Raw genomic sequence first — 21,721 nt, 5'->3', positions numbered from 1 at the left:
TGCTGACAGCTCAGAGCCTGGAGCCTGCTTCAGATTCTGTGTCTCCCTCTCTCCCTGCCCCTCCCCCGTTCGCATTTTCTCTCTCTCTCTCAAAAATAAATGAACATTAAAAAATTAAAAAAAAAAATGAAGGGGACAAATTATAAGCATAGAATTAATGTGGGATGGATGTGACTTAAAATTAGAAACTATAATCATGACAATCTGAGTCTGTTTCTGTAAAAGGACATTAGAGGATGTTCTTGGTAGCCTTTTTTGTTTGTTTTCTACACAGAAGTAGAAAAGATGATCTTGTGATATAACCAAGACTTCTAATCTTGGAGTTATTCAGGACGTGACACAAATGTAATGGGGTTTTCTGTGCTTCCTTTATAGGTTTTTCATGGAAAATAATAAAATTAAGAACCCACATTTATAAAGTACATGAGAGTTTGCCAAGTAATTTAGCATATAGTAAAACTTCAGAATACTTTATATTTTTATTGAAATAATGACAAATTTAAGTATAATCTGGAAAATTAATAACAAATACCTTAAGACTTTACAGAAATGAAAGTATGATTCCAGTTTACTTGTGGCCCTACTCCACAATTCTCATTTTTGTTTGGTTTTACACATCTGCTTGTCTGTAGCTTCTGTGCACAGGTACGCCACGGCCCTCACAATGTCTTATTTTATCTAAATAGACTACACTTCTGCTTTTAGGGAAAAGGTATATTCATATTCATGTCTAGTATTTATATATTATGCTCTTCAGAACAAAAAGGTATATAGTCATGAGACACAAGAAACACAATCAAACTTTCACTTCTGATTAAATAGGAGAAAAACTGTAGGTCTCCTGTGCTAAAACGTTGCCTGTTCTACACCGTAAGACGCTGAATGACTTATAGGAAATGTGCTTCTCGTTTAGTCCAGAATATATGGCAATACGGTGTTTTCAACCACAGGGCTATCTCATAAGCCGTTGGAAATTTCAGAGCATTGAGTCTCTGGGACATTTTAACGGCTACATGGTGGAAAAAAAACAAGTGGCAGGTGTTCAGAACACCGCCTTGAGGGGGCTGGTGTTCCTGGTGTGCCAGGCGTTTGCTCTTCTGAGGCCAGCCCGAGCCAGTGGCAGGGCACTCTGTCTACCCATGGGGAACAAGAAGAGAATGTGGTTCTGCCTGGTTCCAACGTCTCCACAGGGAAGACAGCACAAGAGCCTAATCTGCTGATGAAGGGTCCTCTGCTTGGCCACATGGCCTGCTTGGTGCAATTTCGCGAGCTAAAGCAGCAAGTAGGCATGGCAGGGTATGTTCTGAAATACTGCTGTATTTTCCCAGCCGTGTTTCCTTTACTGCCTCCACCCAATGCAATGAGCTATTTTGCATTTATTGCATCAGAAGAGGAATTTTTGGCAGAAGAGTAAAGGGTCAGGGGGAGAAAGACAGTCCTAGGTTTTGAGTTTCAAAAATATGTCTGCAGCTTAGGAGACTGGAAAGGACTGAGGCCCAGACAGTATGCTTGGGTGGGTACCTACAGAGACAAAGTGGAGTCTCCAAGAACAGGAAAGGGGCTGCCCCGTGGGGGTGGGACTTGGTTGTGAGAGAGGAAGTTCTGAGAGCTCAGATGTGGCATCTGAGAGAGGGACTTTGCAGCCTGACTGCTTTGAACCCCTTCCCCAGCAAGCCCTGCAGTGGGGTGGGGTGTCAGTCACTCCAGATGAGCTATACAGTCTGGGGAGAAGAGTGGCCCTGTGGCTCAGGTCCAGGGTGAAGTCCAGGTGGCGAGACGCAAGGGTGTGTGTGGGAGAGGCTGGAGGCAGCCTCAGCAAGATCCCCTGTGCCCAGTGTAGCACACGGGGAGTAGAATCATTTCTGGAAGCCCCACAGGGCACACAGAAGTGATGGCAGGCCTCCGCCCATGTCACAGGGCTGCCAGGGGCCCAGTGTGTCACACAGGCAGCCTTGCAGCCATAGATGAGGGACAACTCAGGTGAGTCCTGCACGGCCTAACTACTGAAGAGCAGAAGGGAAGAGGGCATCTCGGGAGAGGCCAGCGTTGATGGGGGTCACCTTGAGATACAAGGGTTGAGCTACCACCCTCAAGCATTCACAACGTGAGAATTCCCTGGGCCTCAGCTGGCGTTGTGGGCTGAATTGTGTCCCTTCACCCCTCTGCCAAAATTCATATGCTGAAGCCTTAGCCCCTAGTACGTCAGAATGTGACTGTATTTGGAGATGGGCCTTTAAAGAGGTGATTAAGTTAAAATGAAGGGCCCTAATCCAATACAACTGGTGTCCTTATCAGAAGAGACTGGGATACAAAGAAACACCAGGGGTGCATGTGCACCCAGGAAAGACCACGTGAGGACACCGGGAGAAGGTGCCATCTTTAATTCAAGGAGAGAGGCCACAGAAGAAACCAAACCTACCAGCACTTTGATCTTAGACTACAAAGCCTCCAGAACTATGTGAAAACGTATTTCTATAGTTTAATCCACCAGTCTGGGGTACCGTGTTGTGGCAAATACAGGTGGGACCCAGAGGAAGGAGAGGTTGGACCCTGAATTAATTGCGATTAAGTTTCCACTGCCCTGGCAGAATGGGGGATTAAAACACAATTTTAGCTGAGTTACAAAAGATAGAGAATGTTCTGTTTCTTGCATCTGTGGTCCTGGCCTGAGATTGGAATCATTTGCCTCCACGGGTCTCTAGATGTGGTTCTCGGATTAGCAGCATCAATGTCATGTGACTCACGTCACATTTGAGAGCTGCGATGGTCTGTCCGTCCCCAGGCCCAGGGCATCAGGAGCTCAGGTGGGAGTCCAGCAATGTGTGTGTTCTAAAGTCATCCAAGTAGTTTTGATGCTCCCAAGTTTGAGACCAGCTGGTGTCCGGGATGGGTGTCTGGGCAAGAGACTGGGAGGGAGAGAACAGAACCCCTGAAAAGAGGGGAGTGAGGAAACCCCTCCGTTTAAATTCCTGCCTTTGGTTACTTTAACCCTAATGTCTCTTCACCAGTAATTAAATTCCATTTTGCATCATTGTACCATCAGTTTCTTTGGCTCCAGCATTTTAGAAAAAAATTTGAGCTAATACAGCCTGTCATTTCAGACTTGTAAGTGCTTTTGACTTCAGTGTCAAGTCAGACAGGCTTAAGTATAGTAAGAGTTAAAATGGAGATCTGTTACTAAACTGAATACTAGAGGCTTTAATATCTTAACTACCTTTTTAGAAGATCTAATATGAGTTTCTTGACGTCTATAAATTACATAATTAACTTCTAACGGCCTTTACTATGTCCACTTATTGAAATAACTTAACAAAATGTTAAGAAGGATATTAACTCCAAATAGTTTCCTCTGATGTATTGTGGGTGTGCAAACTGCTGATTAATTTTTGAAGTCAGGGTAATAAGTATACATCCTTGTGGAAGTTTCTGTTTCTATTGAGTCTGCTTATGGTAGGGACAGTCAGCTAATAGTTTAGGATTTAAGATCCAAAAAGCATTTCATGAATCCAAGTTTAAACAAGGCCAATATATTCTAATATTTAAGGAAGTTCAATCCAAAGGATAGGGAAGAGAGGTACAGATGATTGGCAAAAACTTGGGTCAGCTGGGGCTGAGGGGTTACGGATACACAGGAGGGAGGATGTGCAGCCAGCTTGATTGGAGTGGGCTCTATGGTATCAGGACTGGTGAAGACAGGTTCTGTTACCCAAATGTGCTGGTAATAAAAAATCCATAGAACGCACAGAGCAGAGATTATAGTGAAAATCCAAGATAGAAATACTTGCAATTTTACAGGAAATAATGCTAGAGTCTTCATTCTCCCTGGTGCTTTTTTAGAGGCTGCCAAAATATCTTTGCAAATGTGCAGTAATTGAGCACATCCCTTATGGTGTTTTATAATACCCATTTACTTAATTTAATTCACCCAATATTTGTTACTGCAATATTTAATACTGTATCATATGAGTGGTTTGCTAATATGCATCATGAGTATGTGTGGTGATTTTAAGCTATGTTCACAGATTCTTTTCTCCCCTCCCCTTTAGTGTGGGCTAGACTTTAGCAACTCACTCTTGGTGAATAGAATAAAGCAGAAGTGATGGTCAGAAAGATCCTGTGACTTCCTCCTCACTCTCTTTGATCTGAGGGAAGCCAGCTGCCATGCCGTGAGAAATTGTCTACTTGGTGAGTCCCTGAGTGTGCCATCTCGGAAGTGAATCTCAAGCCTTCAGATGCTTACAGTTCCTTCTAACATCTTTACTGCAATCCCATGACAAATCTGGAGCTAGAACCACCCAGCTAATGTGCTCCTGATTCCTGACTTACAGAAGGGAACAGTGAGAAACACTGAATATTTCGTGCTTTAAGCTACTGATTTTCAGATAATCTGTTACACAGCAACAGACAGTGGAGGTTTCATTACACGGGCATGATTAAGTAAATCCTTGGCCAACCGGTGATTAACTCAACCTCTAGCCCCTCTCCCCTTCCAGGAGGTGGGGAAGTTGGGCTAAAGGTTCTAATCCTCTAGGTTTGCCCTGGGTATTTCTGGTGATCAGGCCTCATCCTGAAGCTTTCCAGGGGCCATAAGCCACAGGTCATCTCAATTGCAAGAAGAGGATACTCATCACTGTGCAGATTCCAAGGGTTGAACCTCTATCAGGAACCAGGGACTAAGACCAAAAATCATAACCAAAGATGCTTCTATTACCTCTTTCACTCAGGAAATTATGGGGGGTTTTAGGAACCCTGTGTCAGGTACTGGGGGCCAAATATATATTTCTTACTATATCACAATACCCCAGCCACATTAAATAGGACAGAGGTGGGGTAGATAGTTGGTCATACCACTGACCGCGGGACTCAGGGTGGCAGGCAGAGAAAGAAGCATCTGGCCTGGCCCCTGGAGACTAGCAACAACTGGGGAGGAAGGATGTCAGGTCCAGGTGAATGCCCTGAGGTTGAGCTAACCTCTAATTCCAGTCCTGGCCCCTGGAATTACAAATAGAAAACAGAGACAGAAGCCCAGGCTAAGCCAGTAGGGTCAGACGAGTCATTTGTAACAGTTCATGTTTTCATAGGGTCTCTTTTCTGACCAGGGCCCACTCTGAGTACAGTGATAACTTGGTTAAACCTCTCAGTTCCATTCTGTTTTCCACCCCTTCCCTGCCTTTCTTAGATGCCCTGGACCTGCCTGCTTTATTCCTCCTGCAACCCAAACATGATCTCTTGAAAGATTCTGCGGCTAATGCATTTTAACAACTTAAACACGTGGGCTGAATCCCCCGGGGGGGAATTGTGGCAGCAGCTTAAAGAGGTATTATTTTGAAAATTCAGATTAAATATTCTTTCAGAGAATCTTTCCACAAATATTTGTTAACACTTATTAGGTCTATTATGAATAAACATTGCCTGCCATAGCATAACACTACGCTGCTGTAATAGAAATTATAATGAATCATACACCGGACTTCCCCTTTATCAGACTTCAGAGTCTTGTAAAGAAGATACCTGAGAGATTAGATGAAGCGAAGGTTACTTTAAACAGATAAATCGAGGGAAAGGAAAGAAGGAGGGACCATTGAGTTGGATCTTTAAAAATGAGAAGGCTTTACACATTTAGATATGGGAGAAAGGATATTTTCAAACCATAACAGCATGAGGTAAGTCATAGAAAAGAGCACCCGACAGGTGTGTCCTGGGAAGAGCAAGTGATACATTTAACACAGTCTATTAAAAGAGATGGGGAACTATTTTTTCCGATTTCCAGTCTTTTGTGACTTATGTGCACACAGTTGTGAATTCTCAAAACATGCAGTGGTATGTTATTTATGCAATACATTTTCCCTTGGACACCAAAGTATATGTTTAAATTTTCTGAAGACAATTCTAAATTCTCCTTACGACTTTGGTTGTAACTTTATTGATTGGGGATCAACCATACGCTCAATATACAGAACTGGTGTCCTTAAGAGATCTGGACACACAAAGAGACATCATTAACTTGCAAGCACAGAGGAAGGATCATGTGAGGACACAGAGGGATGTGGCCACCTGCAACCCACGGAGAGAAGCCTCAGAAGATACCAGATCTCCCCACAACTTGATCTTGAAGTTCAGAACTGTGAGAAAATAAATTTCTGTTGTTTAAACCACCATTTTGTTGTATGTTGTTATAGCAGCTTTAGCAAAGAATGGATATTCTTCAGCTTTATCTTTAGCCGCAGAGGTAGATATTTACTGAGTGTGCCTAGCCCAGGGCCCAGGACATACTAGATCTGTTCTGTCCAATACAGGAGCCGCTGACCATATGTGGCTATTGTGCACTTGAGAGGTGGCTAATACAAATTGAGACGTGCTGTAATGTAAAATGCACTTAAGGTTTTTGAAACCTGAATATGAAGAAAGAACATAAACTATTTTATTGAAATATTTTACATCAATTACATATTTGATAATATACGGATATTTGGGAATAAATAAAATAGATCATTAAAATGGATCTCAGTTGTTTTGTTAATATTTATTTTGAGAGAGAGAGAGAGTGTGTGTGTGTGTGTGTGAGGGGGGCAGGGGGAGAGAGAGAGAGAGAGAGAGAGAGAGAGAGAGAGAGAGAGAGAGAGAGAATCCCAAGCAGGCTCTGCACTGCCAGCTGGAAGCCAACACAGGCCTGGATCCCACAACCGTGAGATCATGACCCGAGCTGAAACCAAGAGTCAGATGCTTGACTGACTGAGCCACCCAGTGCCCCCAATTTTTTTTTAAATGTGGCTACTAGAAAATTTCAAATTACATATGTGCTTTGCCTTATATTTGTTGGACAGCATAGCACTAAATGTTTTAAAAAATCTTTTGAGTGGTGGGAACCTCTGGCACTGTTATTTTCTTCGTGCTTAGGATTTGGGATCAGGTGGATTCTACAATTCTTCCCCTGGTGGCAGTGCAGAAAATGGTACTGACGATCCAAAGAACAGCCATATCACCAGTGGAAACATCGGAGGACAGCAAAACTTCCTGGAGTTCTCTTATTTGAGCCACACGGTAACAACGACCAGTGGAAGAACCAGGGGTGGTGAAGTTGAGATGTGCATTTTAAAGCGGGGGAAATGCAGACACAGAGGCTGAGAACTCTTGGATGACTGCCTCTGCTCTGGATTGTAACCTGGAGTGTTAGTCACTGTTCTTTGCTGCGGGCTACAGCACCACCTGTGGCTAACTTGAGCACAAAAAGAAGGACTTAGAAAGCCTTCAGGATGCAACAGAGTTGCTTGCTGAGGCTGCCCAACCAGGCTTGTGAAAATGGGCCAGAGCCAGAGGACCAGAAAGACCGCTCAGGTCACCGTGCCTGAGCCGTATGTTAGGACGGCACTTTTGATCGTGCTGTTCGGGGCACTCGGGGCTCCTCTGATGAGCCTCTGTGCCGCTGCCTCCACTGGACTCTGACATGGTCTGGGGTGCTTGGCTGTTCATACATCTGTCTAGCTACCCTTACATGATCAAAGTCACAGGCTCAAGGCACTGGCTGAGGGACACTGCAGAGCTCTCGCTGCTGGGGGCAGGAAGAGGGAGGATCTGGCTCCTTCCCTCCTGAAGGAGGGGAATCTGCCTCCCACCAAGACTCGCACACTGGGGAATCAGCCATATGGGGTATGGGCTTGAATGACTGTCGATAACAAAAATAGGAAAAAAAAAAATTCAGAGTAGTACAAAGACATGAATAATCTTTTCCTCCAGAATTGTCTTAGTTTTGTGGAGAGCAGTCAAGTTAAAAGTTATACTGTACTTAAATCTGTATGCCGTTTATATCATTTATATGATAAACACTTCTGTAGCATGTAGTATATGCTGGTCACTTTAAATGTTTAGTTTTGAGAGAGAGAGAGAGACAGAGGATGAACAAGGAGGGGCAGACAGAGAGGGAGACACAGAATCCGAAGCAGGCTCCAGGCTCTGAGCTGTCAGCACAGAGCCTGAAGTGGGGCTTGAACTCATGAACTGTGAGATCATGCCCTGACCTGGAGTCGGAGGCTTAACTGACTGAGACACCTTAGGTGCCCCTATGGTGGTCACTTCTAAGTGCTGTATGAATATTAACTCAGCTAGCCTTCATACCAACTAATTACTATCATCATCTCTATTTATAGATGGGTAAACTGAAGTCCAAAGATGGAAAGTAAGTTGGCGAAAATCACACAGCTGGTAGGTGGTATTAGAGATTTGATACTATGCAGGCTGGAACTCCAGGGTTGATTCTAACCACTATGCCACAGTATAGCTCTTTGCTATGGCAGTTTTTATGAGTTATCCTTAAGAAAATGTTTAGTAAGCAATATATAATTTATTCCATTATGTCGATTCTGTCCTATGAACTACTGTTATTGTCTTCACATACAGTCCCGAATTAAGAGGATTCCTATACATTTTTTACACTGATCAGGATGATATTATGAAATGCGATCAAGCAACATATGTCAAAGTGGAAAAAATCAGATAAACAGCAGATGCTACAGGATAGTTCATGAAGAGAATATACTTCATACTCTTTTAAGCCCAGGAGATTCTACATTAAGGGATGTTTCTACTTTCTTTTGTAAATAATCCTTTTTCCTTATCCCCTTATGTGATTATTCAGTGATTTTTTTAAACCAAATTTTTATTTTTTTGGTATTGAGATATTAAGTGATACTTAGACCTCCAAGTTCTACAGGAATTTACCCATGCTTTGCATTAGAACTTGTTAAGTTTCACATTTTACATTTAGAGCTTTATCCATTTGTAGTTTATGTGTGATATGAAGCACAGATCTCAAATTTGATCGTTTTCCAAATAGTTACCCAGGCGTCTCCATACATATACACATGTATGTTATATACGTTAATATATGTATAATACGTATATGTGTGTATACATATGTATATATATTTTGTGTATGTGTACATATATATAGTATATATATATATATATACACACATACATGTATATATATTTTTTAAGTTTATTTGAGAGAGCTTGTGAGCCAGGAGGGGCAGAGAAAGAGGGAGAGAGAATCCCAAGCAGGTTCCATGCTGTCAGCACACAGTCCAACAGGGGGCTCCATCCCGCCAACCATGAGATCATGACCTGAGCCCAAATCAAGGGTCGGATGCTTAACTGACTGAGCCATATGGCCCCTCCATATGTTTTAAAAAGTTCCATCCTTACCCCAGTGATTTGAGGTACCATTTTCACAGTGGTTTTTGTTTTTAAATGTTTATTTACTTTTGAAAGAGAAATAGATGCAAGCAGGGGAGGGGCAGAGAGAGGGAAACACAGAATCCAAAGCAGGCTCCAGGCTCTGAGCTGTCAGCACAGAGGCCAATGTGGAGCTGGAATCCAGGAACCATGAGATAATGACCTGAGCCGAAGTTAGCCGCTTCACCAACTGAGTCATCTGGGCGCCCCCAGTGATTTTTTTTTTTTTAAGTTCAATTCAACTAATATATTTTGAGTACCTTCTGAGGTATGGACACTGAATTCAGAAAGTACAGAGAGGGAAAAGACTTGGCCTCTGTCCTTCAATATGATGGCTGAATTCAGATTTCTAAAAGTAGAGCCATTTTCTAAGGCGAGACAACAGACTGCTATCAGACTTTATCAATAACCTTTCACTGAAAGGTAAAATCTCTCATCTTTCTCAAGAGACCGTCTGATTTTGATCACATTCGTCACTTTCAAAGAAAGAGATTTTGCTGTGACTCAAGCATAGCTGTGATACTCAAAAACACTGCTCCTTTAGGAGAAAAAGTCTTCACTTTCAAAACTCACCTGAAATTTGAGAACTGAGAACAACACTTCTCCTCTTGTTTATCTCACACCGCAAAAACCACAGGAACAGGGGGAGCTGAACACATGAACGCTTGTCTGAAAAGTGCTATTTCCCTTTATCTTACCTCTTGAGCACATCTGACTGCTGTGTCCTGAAGCCCAAGAATCTCTCTTCCTTGGCTCAGATTTAGTTGCTTTTTTATTAGAAACTTTCTTTTCGAATGGTGTCCTGAATATACATTAGAAATTTGAAACTGGAGATATTTTCTGTGGTAAGGTAAAATTACTTTGGTATATGGACTAATAGGAACTAGTGATATGTCCTAGGGATGAGAACATGTTTTCTGTTAAATATTCTGTGTTCCCTCTTCTACAGATATCACAAAGTATACAAATATTTGTGGTGTGCTCTACCGTGGCTTGCATCCACTGGTTTTCAGATTCTGGCTTAAACTACTGTGTTAGGGGGTGCCTGGGAGGCTAAGTTGGTTGAGCGTCCGACTTTGGCTCAGGTCATGATCTCACGGTTTGTGAGTTCGAGCCCCGCGTTCGGCTCTGTGCTGACAGCTTGGAGCCTGGAGTCTGCTTCTGATTCTGTGTCTCCCTCTCTCTCTGCCCCTCCCCTGCTCACACTCTGTCTCTGTCTTTCAATAATAAATAAACGTTAAAAAAAAAAAAAAAAAAACTACTGTGTTAGATGGGGTGGATCAGAGTGAGTTCTGGGAAGGTAAATCTATGGAACCTGGGTAGTTATCGTCTTATATCACAGAATGCATAGAGAAGGTACAGTTCAGGCATGTGCTGTATTGGGAAAAGAAAAAATAGAAAAAGAAAAAAGTGGCCCATGTATACAGGACCATATAATTTATCATCCAAGCCAGAATAGTTTTTTAAGTTTATCTATTTTGAGAGAGAGGGAGCGAGAGTGAGAGAGGTGGGGGGAGGAACAGGGAGGGATAGAGAGAATCCCTAAGAGGCTCTGCACTGTCAGTGCCGGGCTGGATCTCAGGAACAGAGAGATCATGACCTGATGTGAAATCAAGAGTCAAACCCTTGAACCACTGAGCTCCCCCCCTCCCCCCCTCCCCCCCTCCCCCCTGGATCTCAGGAACAGAGAGATCATGACCTGATGTGAAATCAAGAGTCAAACCCTTGAACCACTGAGCTCCCCCCACCCCCCGGGGTGCCCCAAGCCAGATCACCTTGAGGGTGAAAGGGGCACTATTAACATTTGTTAGAACAATAGAAATAAGCTGGGACCGTCCTTAGTAAACCAAAATAGATCTACAGTAATTTAAGAGAAACAGCAAGCATTGCTATCATGCACTGAGAAAGGACGGATGGCAGAATGGCCTGACAACTGCATTTTTGGGATGGCACAGATGGGGGATTTTTCCTCCTAGTATAATTGTGATCATGGAACTTAAGTTTGTAGTTAAGGGGAAAAACAATCTGATTCCAAATAGAGACCTTGAAGATGAAGGCTCACATGTCCTATAGTCTTTGGATCTTCTCTTTGCCATTTTGGGGTCTCCAGGGCTTGTGTAGATACCGAAAACCGATTCCATGGGTATGCAAAAGGCAGATTTGGGATCAGAAATGCTTTCTCTGCAGCCACTCAGTCTCTTCAGTTTGCTCAGATACCAAGAAAATCAGAAATCTCACACTGACGCTGCATGTGGCAGAATCCCAGGACAATTCACAACTTCCCTATCGATTTTGGGTTATCTGCCTGGAACCATGTCAACGGGCTACGTAAGATACTTGATGAAGCTAAACGCCAAATATACGTAATGATTACCAGAATGGAGAACCCTGTCAGCTTACGTTAGCCAAGTGTGCAACGCATTCAGCTCGGATTTACTGAGCGCCTATTACCTTGTATTTCGTTTAATCCCATGTCCCCCGGCGGCTGCTCTTGTTTCATCTTACGCAAAACGAAACTCAGGCTCAGAAAGCTAAGTGATTCGACCAAGGAGACAGACACCTGAACTAGGACGCAGTGGGGGCTGCAAGCTGCGTCTTCTCTCTTGTTTTGCCATAGATTGGCATGTGGTGGATGTGCCCCGAGACGTTAAGGAAGGTCCAGTTCTCTCGGCTGGCTTTGGACATCCATCTCCCCTGAGCCAACGTGCCCCAGCAGGTGAGGCCGGAAGAGGCGCAGGGAAGTGAGTACACATGAAGGCCACACTCCACAGGGCCTGAGCAGACGACACTCTGGGTCAGCTATCTCACAGCAATCGTCCCCGACGTGTGGCCCGCACTCAAGATGGCGGCGCCGGCGTCAGCAGTCTCCTGCCCTTCTCCATCATGGCGACGACAGGACCCGCCTCCTGAGGCGCCGGAGTCATGTGACCCACACAATGGCTGAGCGCCTACCCCAGGCTTCCCGGCAACGCCGAGGGAAAGCCATGACGGCCGCCGCGGGTTCGGCGGGCCGCGCCGCGGTGCCCCTGTTGCTGTGCGCGCTGCTGGTGCCCGGCGGCGCGTACGTGCTGGACGACTCCGACGGGCTGGGCCGGGAGTTCGATGGCATCGGCGCGGTCAGCGGCGGCGGGGTGAGCGGCGGGCGATGGGATGCGCCGGCGTCGCCAGGGGGGCGCCCCATAAGCCCCCGCGGCGCAGCCTGGCGTTTCGACGCACTCCTGTCGCGGCCCGGCTGCCGGCGGCCGCCCGTCGGCCAGAGGTCCGGGCGCGTGCGGGGTTGGAACCGGCGCCTGCTCGTTTTAGATGAACCTCTATGTAGAGACAGTTTTAATAGACGAGGATCCGGAGATCCACCGAGTGACAGGTGTCGATAGTGACAAGGCTGGGGCTCGCACCATCACCCTCGTACAAACCTGGGCTCCCTTTGCGGTGGAGAGGGCATTCCTGAGGGTCGCTCCAGAAATGGCCAAGGATCCGGGGAGCATCTCTCTTTCCAAAAGGATGCTTCAATGCGGGTTGGGGAGTCGGACGCCCTGGACCACTAGTGCAGCGGGCAGTTGGCTAACTTCACAGGGGCCAGTGCACAGTATGTTTGTGTTGGGAGGCAAGACAGGTGCCTCAAGGCCTCTTTAGGAAGGTAAGAGGCCAGTCTGAGACTTGTTTTGTTTATAATGCTAGACTATGCTAGTATCAAATGGTAGTCTAGGATTGTTTACTGTTGGGGGCATTGTTTATTGGCAGTGGTCAAGGCCCAAGGTGGGGTGAGTTGCCCGCTGGAAAAGTCGGTGCCTGTGTGTCTCATTAGTGGCTATTTTTGTGTGCAGGGAGGGGGAAGCATTGGGCCAACAGCCAGGGTGGCTTCCCACCTTTAGGGTGTGTAAGAATCACCTGTTATGGTTGTTAAAATGTACTCCCCATTCTGTAGTTCTGGATTGGGACCTGAGAATCTGCATTTCAATGAATATACCAGTTGATTCTCATACTAAGTATTGAGAGACTTTTTGCTTTTAAGTAAATTTGACTTTAGAATAGCTTTAGGCTTGCAGAAAAGTTTCTAAAACAGTACAGATTTCTGAAATACGCTGCAGCCATGTTCTGTTATCAGCATCCCACATGGGTAAAGTACATTTGTTACCACCAGTAGTGATAACATGAAAATCCATACTTTCATATTTTATATTTACTTAGTTGTTTCCTAATGCCCGTTTTCTGTTCCAGGATCCCATCCAGAATATCAGCTGTGTTTAATTGTCATGTCTTAATCCTTTCTTGGCTGTGACAACTGGGATGGGTTCATGTTACCTGGGCATTGTGTAAGACTTACGTGAAGGGAGACGGGGCCATTCCAGCTTTGTGTAAAATTGTGTGGGCATAGCTGGTAATTGTCTGAGTTCCCTGGTCCTGCTGACAGGTGGCCTCTTGGTCTGGGAGCTTGCTTTAGTAGCATGATTGTTCTTGGCTCTAAAAATTTCTGTCCCATGCCCTTTGTAACCTTTTTCCTGTCTTTGTTTTATCCCCTTTCATTGTACCCCAAATCACAGCTAGAGCTAATTTTATTTGATGATGTTAAGGCCTAACTCTTGAATGGGTTGTTTGTTGGGTTGAGTCAGACAGAGCTTGTATATTCAGATGCAATTCAGAACTAGCTTGATTGCTTGCTTGCTGAATGGATGTTTTGTACTGATCTCAGCTTCCTGATAATCAGTGTTGTGACTGGACTCGCCCTTATGGCTGTTACTTTGGTTGTAAGATGTCCTCGGCAATAATCATCAGGAAACTTTGAAAAAAAGGGGGGGTGCTATTGACAGATCCTGGCAAGCACGTGGCACACCTGGGCCACACAGCAAGATTGTGGGGAGGGACCCCTGTGTGGCTCAGTCAATTGAGCTTCCAACTCTTGGTTTTGGCTCATGAACCATGAGATTGAGCCCCTAGTTGGGCCCTGTGTTGACAGCCTGGAGCCTCTTGGGATTTTCTCTCTGCCCTTCCCTCTCATGTGTGCATGCGTATGCTCTCTCTCTTGCATGCTCTCTCTCAGAAATAAATAAGCTTAAGAAAAAAAAAAGATTGTGGGGAGGGGGAGAGAGAGAGAAAAAACACCTGGGGTCCTGCTTTTATTGCAGCTCACTCATTGGTGAATTTAAAACTTAAGAGGGGGAATTTAAAGTACAGGAAGAGAAAGAACAAGCAGCCTAAATGGTCAGTTACTGAAGTCAACCAAGATCTTTAATGTTTATTTATTATTGAGAGAGAGAGACAGAGACAGTGTGAGTGGGGAAGGGTCAGAGAGAGAGAGAGAGAGAGAGAGAGAGAGAGAGACACAGAATCTGAAGCAGGCTCCAGACTCTGAGCTGTCAGCAAAGAGCCCGACGTGGGACTTGAACTCAGGAGCCATGAGATCATGTCCTGAGCAGAAGTTGGATTCCAACCACCTGAGCTTCAGCCCGAGCCCCTCAACCAAGATCTTTAAAACAAAGAAGGCTGCCCCCACCACGCCCCCACAGCCTGGCTCTTTATCTAGATGTGTGGCCCACAATGTGTTTATTTGAAATTGCCGTCTTTGAGGAGGATGCCCTTAGGCACTTGCATTCCAAAAAAGAAAAAACTGTCAAGGTATACACTACAATCCATCTTGATGCTAAGGCATCGGAGTCAGTGGTAACCCAGGATAGCTGAGATGTTAAAAGTTGGGGGTAGGGCACGATGTAACCCAGAAAGTACACATCTAAGTAGGATTATAGTAGCACTCCTATAATAATTATACAGACAGTAGTCTGAAATCCAGTCTGTAGCCATTGTCCCAAGCTTAATGGGTCCTCCCCTGAAACCAGGTCAGTGATCCTGGGGCTCTAGAAATGCATTCAAAGATTTGAGTAATAATTGTGAAATATTTAAACATCTTTGGCCATCTTATGTAAGTAGGTTTATCAAATAGGCTCTTCCAAATATGCTGCATCCCCGCCCGGGAATCTCAGATTGGGCTATTAAAAGTCCCTTAAGTCTGGGTAGCCAAGCCAAGGACTAGCCTTCAGACTTCACTTATAATACCTATAGATTTGGGCCAATTCCTCTCTTTTCAGGGTGCCTGAAATATCCTGAGGCTTTGGCCTCAGGGTACAATTAAAGGTCAAGAAGTGGCCTTCCTTACCTGGTAAGGCTGACAGGAACATTTAAAGACTTTAAAATAGCCATGTAAAACACGTGATGTGACTTCATTACAGTGTAGTTGACAAGGAACTTTGGTTATTCCTGTGATATAACATTCTAAGATAATAACTAGAATTATAAGTGATAACAGACCAGCATATAGTAAGCCTCTAGGAATTTCATATGATTTCTGGAACACTAACATCAGTCACACATATTCATACAAATTTAACCTAAAGAAGGTTTTCCATTATTTATTTGACAGTGCTTTTCATGTAGTTTAACATAAATAAGCCTAATTAGTTTAACAATCCCTTTTTATAAGGAGAAAGAACAAATCTTTTAAGATTGTTCCAGGATCCCCTGGAAAATCCCAAAGTTAGTTCAAGGTTAAAAAGACTTCATTTAGAATTTGATTCTGGGAAGTTTGTCAGGGGCGCCTGGGTGGCGCAGTTGGTTAAGCGTCCGACTTCAGCCAGGTCACGATCTCGCGGTCCGTGAGTTCGAGCCCCGCGTCGGGCTCTGGGCTGATGGCTCAGAGCCTGGAGCCTGTTTCCGATTCTGTGTCTCCCTCTCTCTCTGCCCCTCCCCCATTCGTGCTCTGTCTCTCTCTGTCCCAAAAATAAATAAACATTGAAAAAAAAAATTAAAAAAAAAAGAATTTGATTCTGGGAAGTTTGTCAGAAATATCAAAAGGTTTTGAAACACTTGATTACAGGGGCACCTAGGTGGCTCAGTTCATGGAGCATCTGACTCTTAATTTCAGCTCAGGTCACAATCTCACGATTTGGTATATTGAGCCCTGCATCAGGCTTTGTGGACAGTGTGGAGCCTGCTTGGGATTCTCCCTCTCCCTCTCTCTCTGCCCCTCCCCACTTTCTCAAAATAAATAAGCATTTGAAAAAAAGTAATATACTTGATTACATAGGATCATAGATTGTGGTGAAATGTTACTTAGTTATCCATTTTATCAACTTTAACCAAAATTACAAAAGACTATAGGCAAATATGAAAGTTACATACTTGTATATAAAAAAAGAAGTTCTTTTAATAGAGAAGACTCATTTTCTTAAGTGATCAAAGGGGTGATAAAGACAAAATGAAGCACAGGAAATTATTTTGATAAAATACAGAATCTTTATTTCCTAGGCAGATTACTTAAAAGGTAAAAACCTTGCATAGTTTTATTAAGAACAGACCAGTAGTCCAAGAAAACAGCACTTTTATTTATTTTTTTAATGTTTATTTAATTTTGAGAGAGACAGTGTGAGCAGGGGAGGGGCAGAAAGAGAGGGAGACACAGAATCTAAAGCAGACTCCAGGTTCTGAGCTGTCAGCACAGAGCCGGACATGGGGCTCGAACTCCTGGACTGTGAGATCATGACCTGAGCTGAAATTGAATGCTTAACAGACTGAGCCACTCAGGTGCCCACAAAAAAACTGTCCTTTTAGTAGATGAAAGAAAATTAAGCTGTAGTTTTCAGAAGTACACTATTTATTAAAATTTATTTTAAAAAATCTTTGTAATTTATTTCATTTTTAGCTAACTTGCTACACAAGGTAAAATTCTTTCTTCCTCTCTTATTCTCTTTCCTGTGCTTTCTGTATCCATTTAGTTTGTGTATGTTAGGACAAAATTACTTCCATTTGCCTTAACAAAAATGCATCTCCACACCTCATATCTTTTCTTAGCTAAAATACATGCTACTTTCCTTGCCTAGAAATGTTTCCCTTATTTCTTGTACTTTTAGCTACATATATTAGGTAGAATTCTTAATTCTTAGAAACTTTAATTTTTACTGAAAACTAGCAAGTAAGGAATTGTGAACTTTACTACCCAATATACTCTATACTGGCAAATTAATACATTTCATAATTTCTAGAGGCATATACCTTTTTTTTTTTTTTTTTTTAATTTTTCAACGTTTTTTATTTTTATTTTTGGGACAGAGAGAGACAGAGCATGAACGGGGGAGGGGCAGAGAGAGAGGGAGACACAGAATCGGAAACAGGCTCCAGGCTCCGAGCCATCAGCCCAGAGCCTGACGCGGGGCTCGAACTCCCGGACCGCGAGATCGTGACCTGGCTGAAGTCGGACGCTTAACCGACTGCGCCACCCAGGCGCCCCATATACCTTTTTTTTTTAAAGTAGCAGTTTTTCATTATAGCACAGGACATGTATACTAACAAATCCAAATATCTTTAGCTTCTCTGTTATGAGAAACCAAAAGTAGATAAATCTGTGTTCAATAATAAATGTTTCAATATTTTATATTTGGCAATGATCTATGTAGTTAATGAATTTCCATCATTGAACTTGCAAAACTCTAAGGTTTCAAGATACCAAAAAGATTAGAGTAACTATTTTTAAGTACACATAGCCATAAAACATAATTGTTGAAAAGTAGATGCCTTGGCAATCAAAGCTGGAGTCAGACATTTGCATTATAAAAAGAAAAAGCACACTATTGGGGCTTACACTAGAATGGATAACCTGGTCTATAGTTGATCACAGATCTGACCTGCTTTGCCGGTTGGGGTGGGGTGGGGGGACAAACCTTTTCCCTAACCCAACTTACTCTTCCTGATTTTTATGCTTTTATTTTCTCATGTTACCACCTTACTCTAAGGTGCTGGCGTGTTTCAGGGTAAACTGGACTAATGGGCCAACGTGTGTGTTCCTTATTACAACCATCCTTCTTTTTACTTTTGGGGTCTAAACCTAAAATAGCCAATATTTCATTAAATGGGGCCCATCTGTCTTAGTATCTTTACTTGTAGCATTAAATCCAGTGTTTAAACTTGCTGAAAAATGGAGACCTTTGGTTGTTTTATTAACTCCGTTTAAAATTAGTAAAATGAGAATTGTTTCGTAACTCAGAGTAGGATACTGTCATCCATTCAGTAGTGTCCCTTTGTGTAGTGAGGTGCTCATCTTAGATGCTTAATAAATATTGACAGATGAAAATGGTTGTAACACGATATTTGCACCCCACTTTAGACTTCTGTATGGAGTCCCTGGTACATAGAACAGTTTGTGGCAGTAGTGTTTGGAATGTTCTCATTTAATATTCAGATCTGATAGGGAAGGCAGTATGGGGCAGTAGTTAAGGGCGTGGGTTTAAGGGGTACCTGGGTGGCTCAGTCAGTTAAGTGTCTGACTTTGGCTCAGGTCATGATCTCACTGTTCGTGAGTTTGAGCCCCATGTTGGGCTCTGCCCTGACAGCCCTGAGCCTGCTTTGTATTCTCTCTCTCCCTTTCTCACTGCCCATTCCCTGCTTGCACCCTCTGTGTCTCAAAAATAAATAAATATTTAAAAAAAAAAGTGGGTTTAAGAGCAAATTGTCAGGGGTCTGTTCTGGGCCCTGCCATTCACTGTACAGCCATGGGCAGGCTACTTAATCTCTCACGGTCTCAGTTTCTTTTCTGGGGAGACTGTGATACCTGGTGGGAGCATTGTGAAAATAGATATAAAGTGTTTGGGATGGCATCTGGCATGTGGTTGTTGCGTCAGTATCATCTTGTTTGATCAATTAGAAAGGAGGAAGTTATCTTTACATAAAAAACTTATTTGGGTATAAAATGTCTCAATAAATTGAGAACTTGGCCCGGGTCAGCTATGTGCTAAGACTTCTTCCTGGGCTGCTTGTAAGCAGCTCCAGGGCTTTTTCAGGGTCTGTGGTTGGTAATTTGGTAATTTGTTACTCTTTGATGGTGCATTTCATCATTTGGCTATACTACTCTGAACTGACTATTGCCATTGACCCATCTCTCTTATTCACTTACAACACCTTTGTGTTGAGAATGACACAGGCTTACAATAGCATAATGATGTGGTGTGTTTGTTTAAAGTTGGCGCTCCCTGTGTTAAGGATAGAAGTGCATAGAGGGCAAAATAACCTCCAAACAGGGGTTTTTTAAAATTTTCTTAAATGTTTATTTATTTTTGAGAGAGAAATAGTGTCAATGGGGGAGGGACAGAGAGAGGGAGACACAGAATCTGAAGCAGGCTCCAGGCTCGGAGCTGTCAGCACAGAACCCAGTGCAGGGCTTGAACTCATGGACTGAGAGATCATGACCTGAGCCGAAGTTGCACGCTTCACCTACTGAGCCACTCAGGCGCCCCCCAAAACACACCGTTCTAATGACATGATTCAGGGTGGGAAACATTGTTTACCTCTGATCAAGGATAGGTTATCGTGCATAGATTGTGTTCATTCACTTAAAAAGTACCTACTTTAGTATTTGAGTCTCTGCCATTCTGTAAGAATGGTGAGAACAGTGACTATATTTTTAAAAACAACTTATATAATGCTGGTCATTTATTGAGAGCTTACTGTGTGCCAGCTGCTGTGCTGTGTCCTTTACATACACCTTGTTTTAGCCTTAGAATAGTTGAAGCAGTTCTAAAGAGTAAAAAATCCCACTTTACAACAGTTTGCCCTTGGTCACATAGCTTCTAAGTGATGCAGTCAGGGTGCAGGCTCCCTCTGACTCAGAGCCTCCCATATTCTGTGGCCTATGCCACTGCAACAAACAGTACCATAAAAGATGCTAAATAAATGTTTGCTGAACAAGAGAATAAATGGGGATATGAGCTTGAGTAAGACATAGTCCCTTACCTCCAGGAACTCAGAGGGGAGACAAAGAAGTATGGCAGTGAGTAGGGGGCTGGGGTTAGGAGAGTTAAGGTAGAGATGTAGACCTGAAGCCAGAGACACACCTACATCAAATCAGTGGGGAGGGGTGGTGAGGGGCCTTCCCTGAGGAGGAGGAATGGAATTGGCCGAATGAGGGTGTGGAATGCATCCCAGACAGAAGAAAGAGAAGTGGTTTGATCTATCTAGATTGTAGGCATGAGAGTGGTGCTGGGTAAGGTGTCCAGAGTTACGATCCAAATAATTAAAGGATCTGGGTATAAAACTGAGAATTTGAACTTGATCTTGAAAGCTCTTGGTGGAGGGGAGGTCTGGACAGGTTTAAACAGTGTACTTGCGTGGTTAGATTTGCATTTTGGGAAGATTATTCTGGCAAGTAGTGTGGAAGCTAGAATACAGGGAGGCAGACAGGAGGCCCGGAGAACCTTTAGGCTGTTGTAATGATTGAGGACAGCCTGGATGAAGGAAATAGGGTTGAAGTCAGGGGTTGGATTGGAGAGTATTAAGGAGGTCTTGGTGACTGAAGATGGATGGGAAGTTGGTGAAAGGTAGCCCTGAGTTTATGGTTCTTTACTAGGATAACAAATGCAGGAGAAGGAACAGACTAAGGAAAAAGTGCTATGTTTGGTTGGGGATGTGTTGAACTTGAAGTGAATAGAGGGTAGCTCCATGGGTCTGCGTCTCAGTGGCAGGGGCTGGGGAGATTGTGGGTATGAGGGAGATAGATTAAAAGAGCCACTAGAATGTCAGTGGTAACACACATGAGAGTAGGAAAACAGAACATTGAGTATAAAAGTATCTTGCCCTTGGTGTCAGTGGTTTGAACCTAGAGCCTGTCTGGCTTCTAAACCTAGGGACATGCCTCTATTTCATATTAAAACTTATTTCTTTTATTCCCCTTATGTATATTGCTCCCCAAAAGATACATTATTGGTCCACTACTGGTTTTGTGAGTTCTTTGTTGAAGCAGTCATCGCCCATGGGTTAGATGTGCTTGTGTTCATCCCTGCATCCTCCACCTCTATCTTTCCATATATTCTGATACCAGTCTTGTGTGAGGTTTCCTTAGTATACCTTGGCCTGGGGATCATTGTGTGATCATTCTTTTTTTTGTGTGTGTGTGATCATTCTTAATAGGCACGCCACTTATAAATCTCCGGTAAAGATGGGAGAGTATTGGTTCCTTTCAGCATTGCTGCTTAATTTCCTGCAAGATGTTGAAGGGAAAGGATTACTTGTTATTCATCCTTTCCATGATCCCAGGGTTGTGGGATCAAGACTTGCATTGGGCTCCATGCTGGGGCTGCAGCCTGCTTAAGATTCTCCCTCCCCACCCCCCGACTCTGCCCCTCTGTCCTGCTTGCATGTACTGTCTCATTCTCTTTCTCTCTCTCAAGCAAATAAATAAACAAACAAACAAATAAATAAATGATAGAGAACCTAAGTTTCTAAGTTTCATTTCTTCTAATAATCACTCTCTGAGTTAAGTTCCTCATGACAAATTTGTAATCACGAGGTTCATCATAGAATTAACTTACCTTCCGGCAAACCTGCATCTCAACAGAAGAGAAACATGCTGTGGCTTCGAACCTGTGTTTTAGCTGTTGGACAAACAACAGCCTTATTCGCCTAGTGATGGGCAAAATAAAGGCAGGTAAACAAGTAACCTGGGAAATGACTTTCC

At 43.5% G+C, this 21,721-nt stretch overlaps 2 protein-coding genes across 7 annotated transcripts in view; one reads left to right on the top strand and one right to left on the bottom strand.

Annotated features, from left to right (window-relative positions):
- GPR65 (G protein-coupled receptor 65) overlaps window positions 1-12,177 on the bottom strand; it is a 93,204-nt gene extending 81,027 nt beyond the window's left edge. For both annotated transcript variants that reach the window (XR_006293461.1, XM_043556788.1), the window contains exon 1: window positions 11,683-12,177. The gene's annotated coding sequence lies outside the window, so the exon portion shown is untranslated. The remainder of the gene's footprint in view (window positions 1-11,682) is intronic.
- Window positions 12,154-21,721, top strand: part of GALC (galactosylceramidase) — an 89,657-nt gene continuing 80,089 nt past the window's right edge. For 2 of the 5 annotated variants that reach the window (XM_043556787.1, XM_043556785.1), the window contains exon 1: window positions 12,478-12,868. Coding sequence is in view for 2 of the 5 variants with exons in the window: in XM_043556783.1 (XP_043412718.1) it covers window positions 12,168-12,362 (195 nt within the window). In the remaining 3 variants the exon portion in view is untranslated. Of the gene's footprint in view, window positions 12,363-12,477; window positions 12,869-21,435; window positions 21,692-21,721 lie in introns of those variants that run through there. The other 3 variants (XM_043556783.1, XM_043556784.1, XM_043556786.1) reach the window with 3 other exon arrangements.

Source organism: Prionailurus bengalensis, chromosome B3 (assembly GCF_016509475.1).
Source record: "Prionailurus bengalensis isolate Pbe53 chromosome B3, Fcat_Pben_1.1_paternal_pri, whole genome shotgun sequence".
NCBI lineage: Eukaryota > Metazoa > Chordata > Mammalia > Carnivora > Felidae > Prionailurus > Prionailurus bengalensis.
The sequence above is the reverse complement of the archived record's forward strand: the minus strand, read 5'-3'. Positions and strand labels throughout refer to the sequence as shown.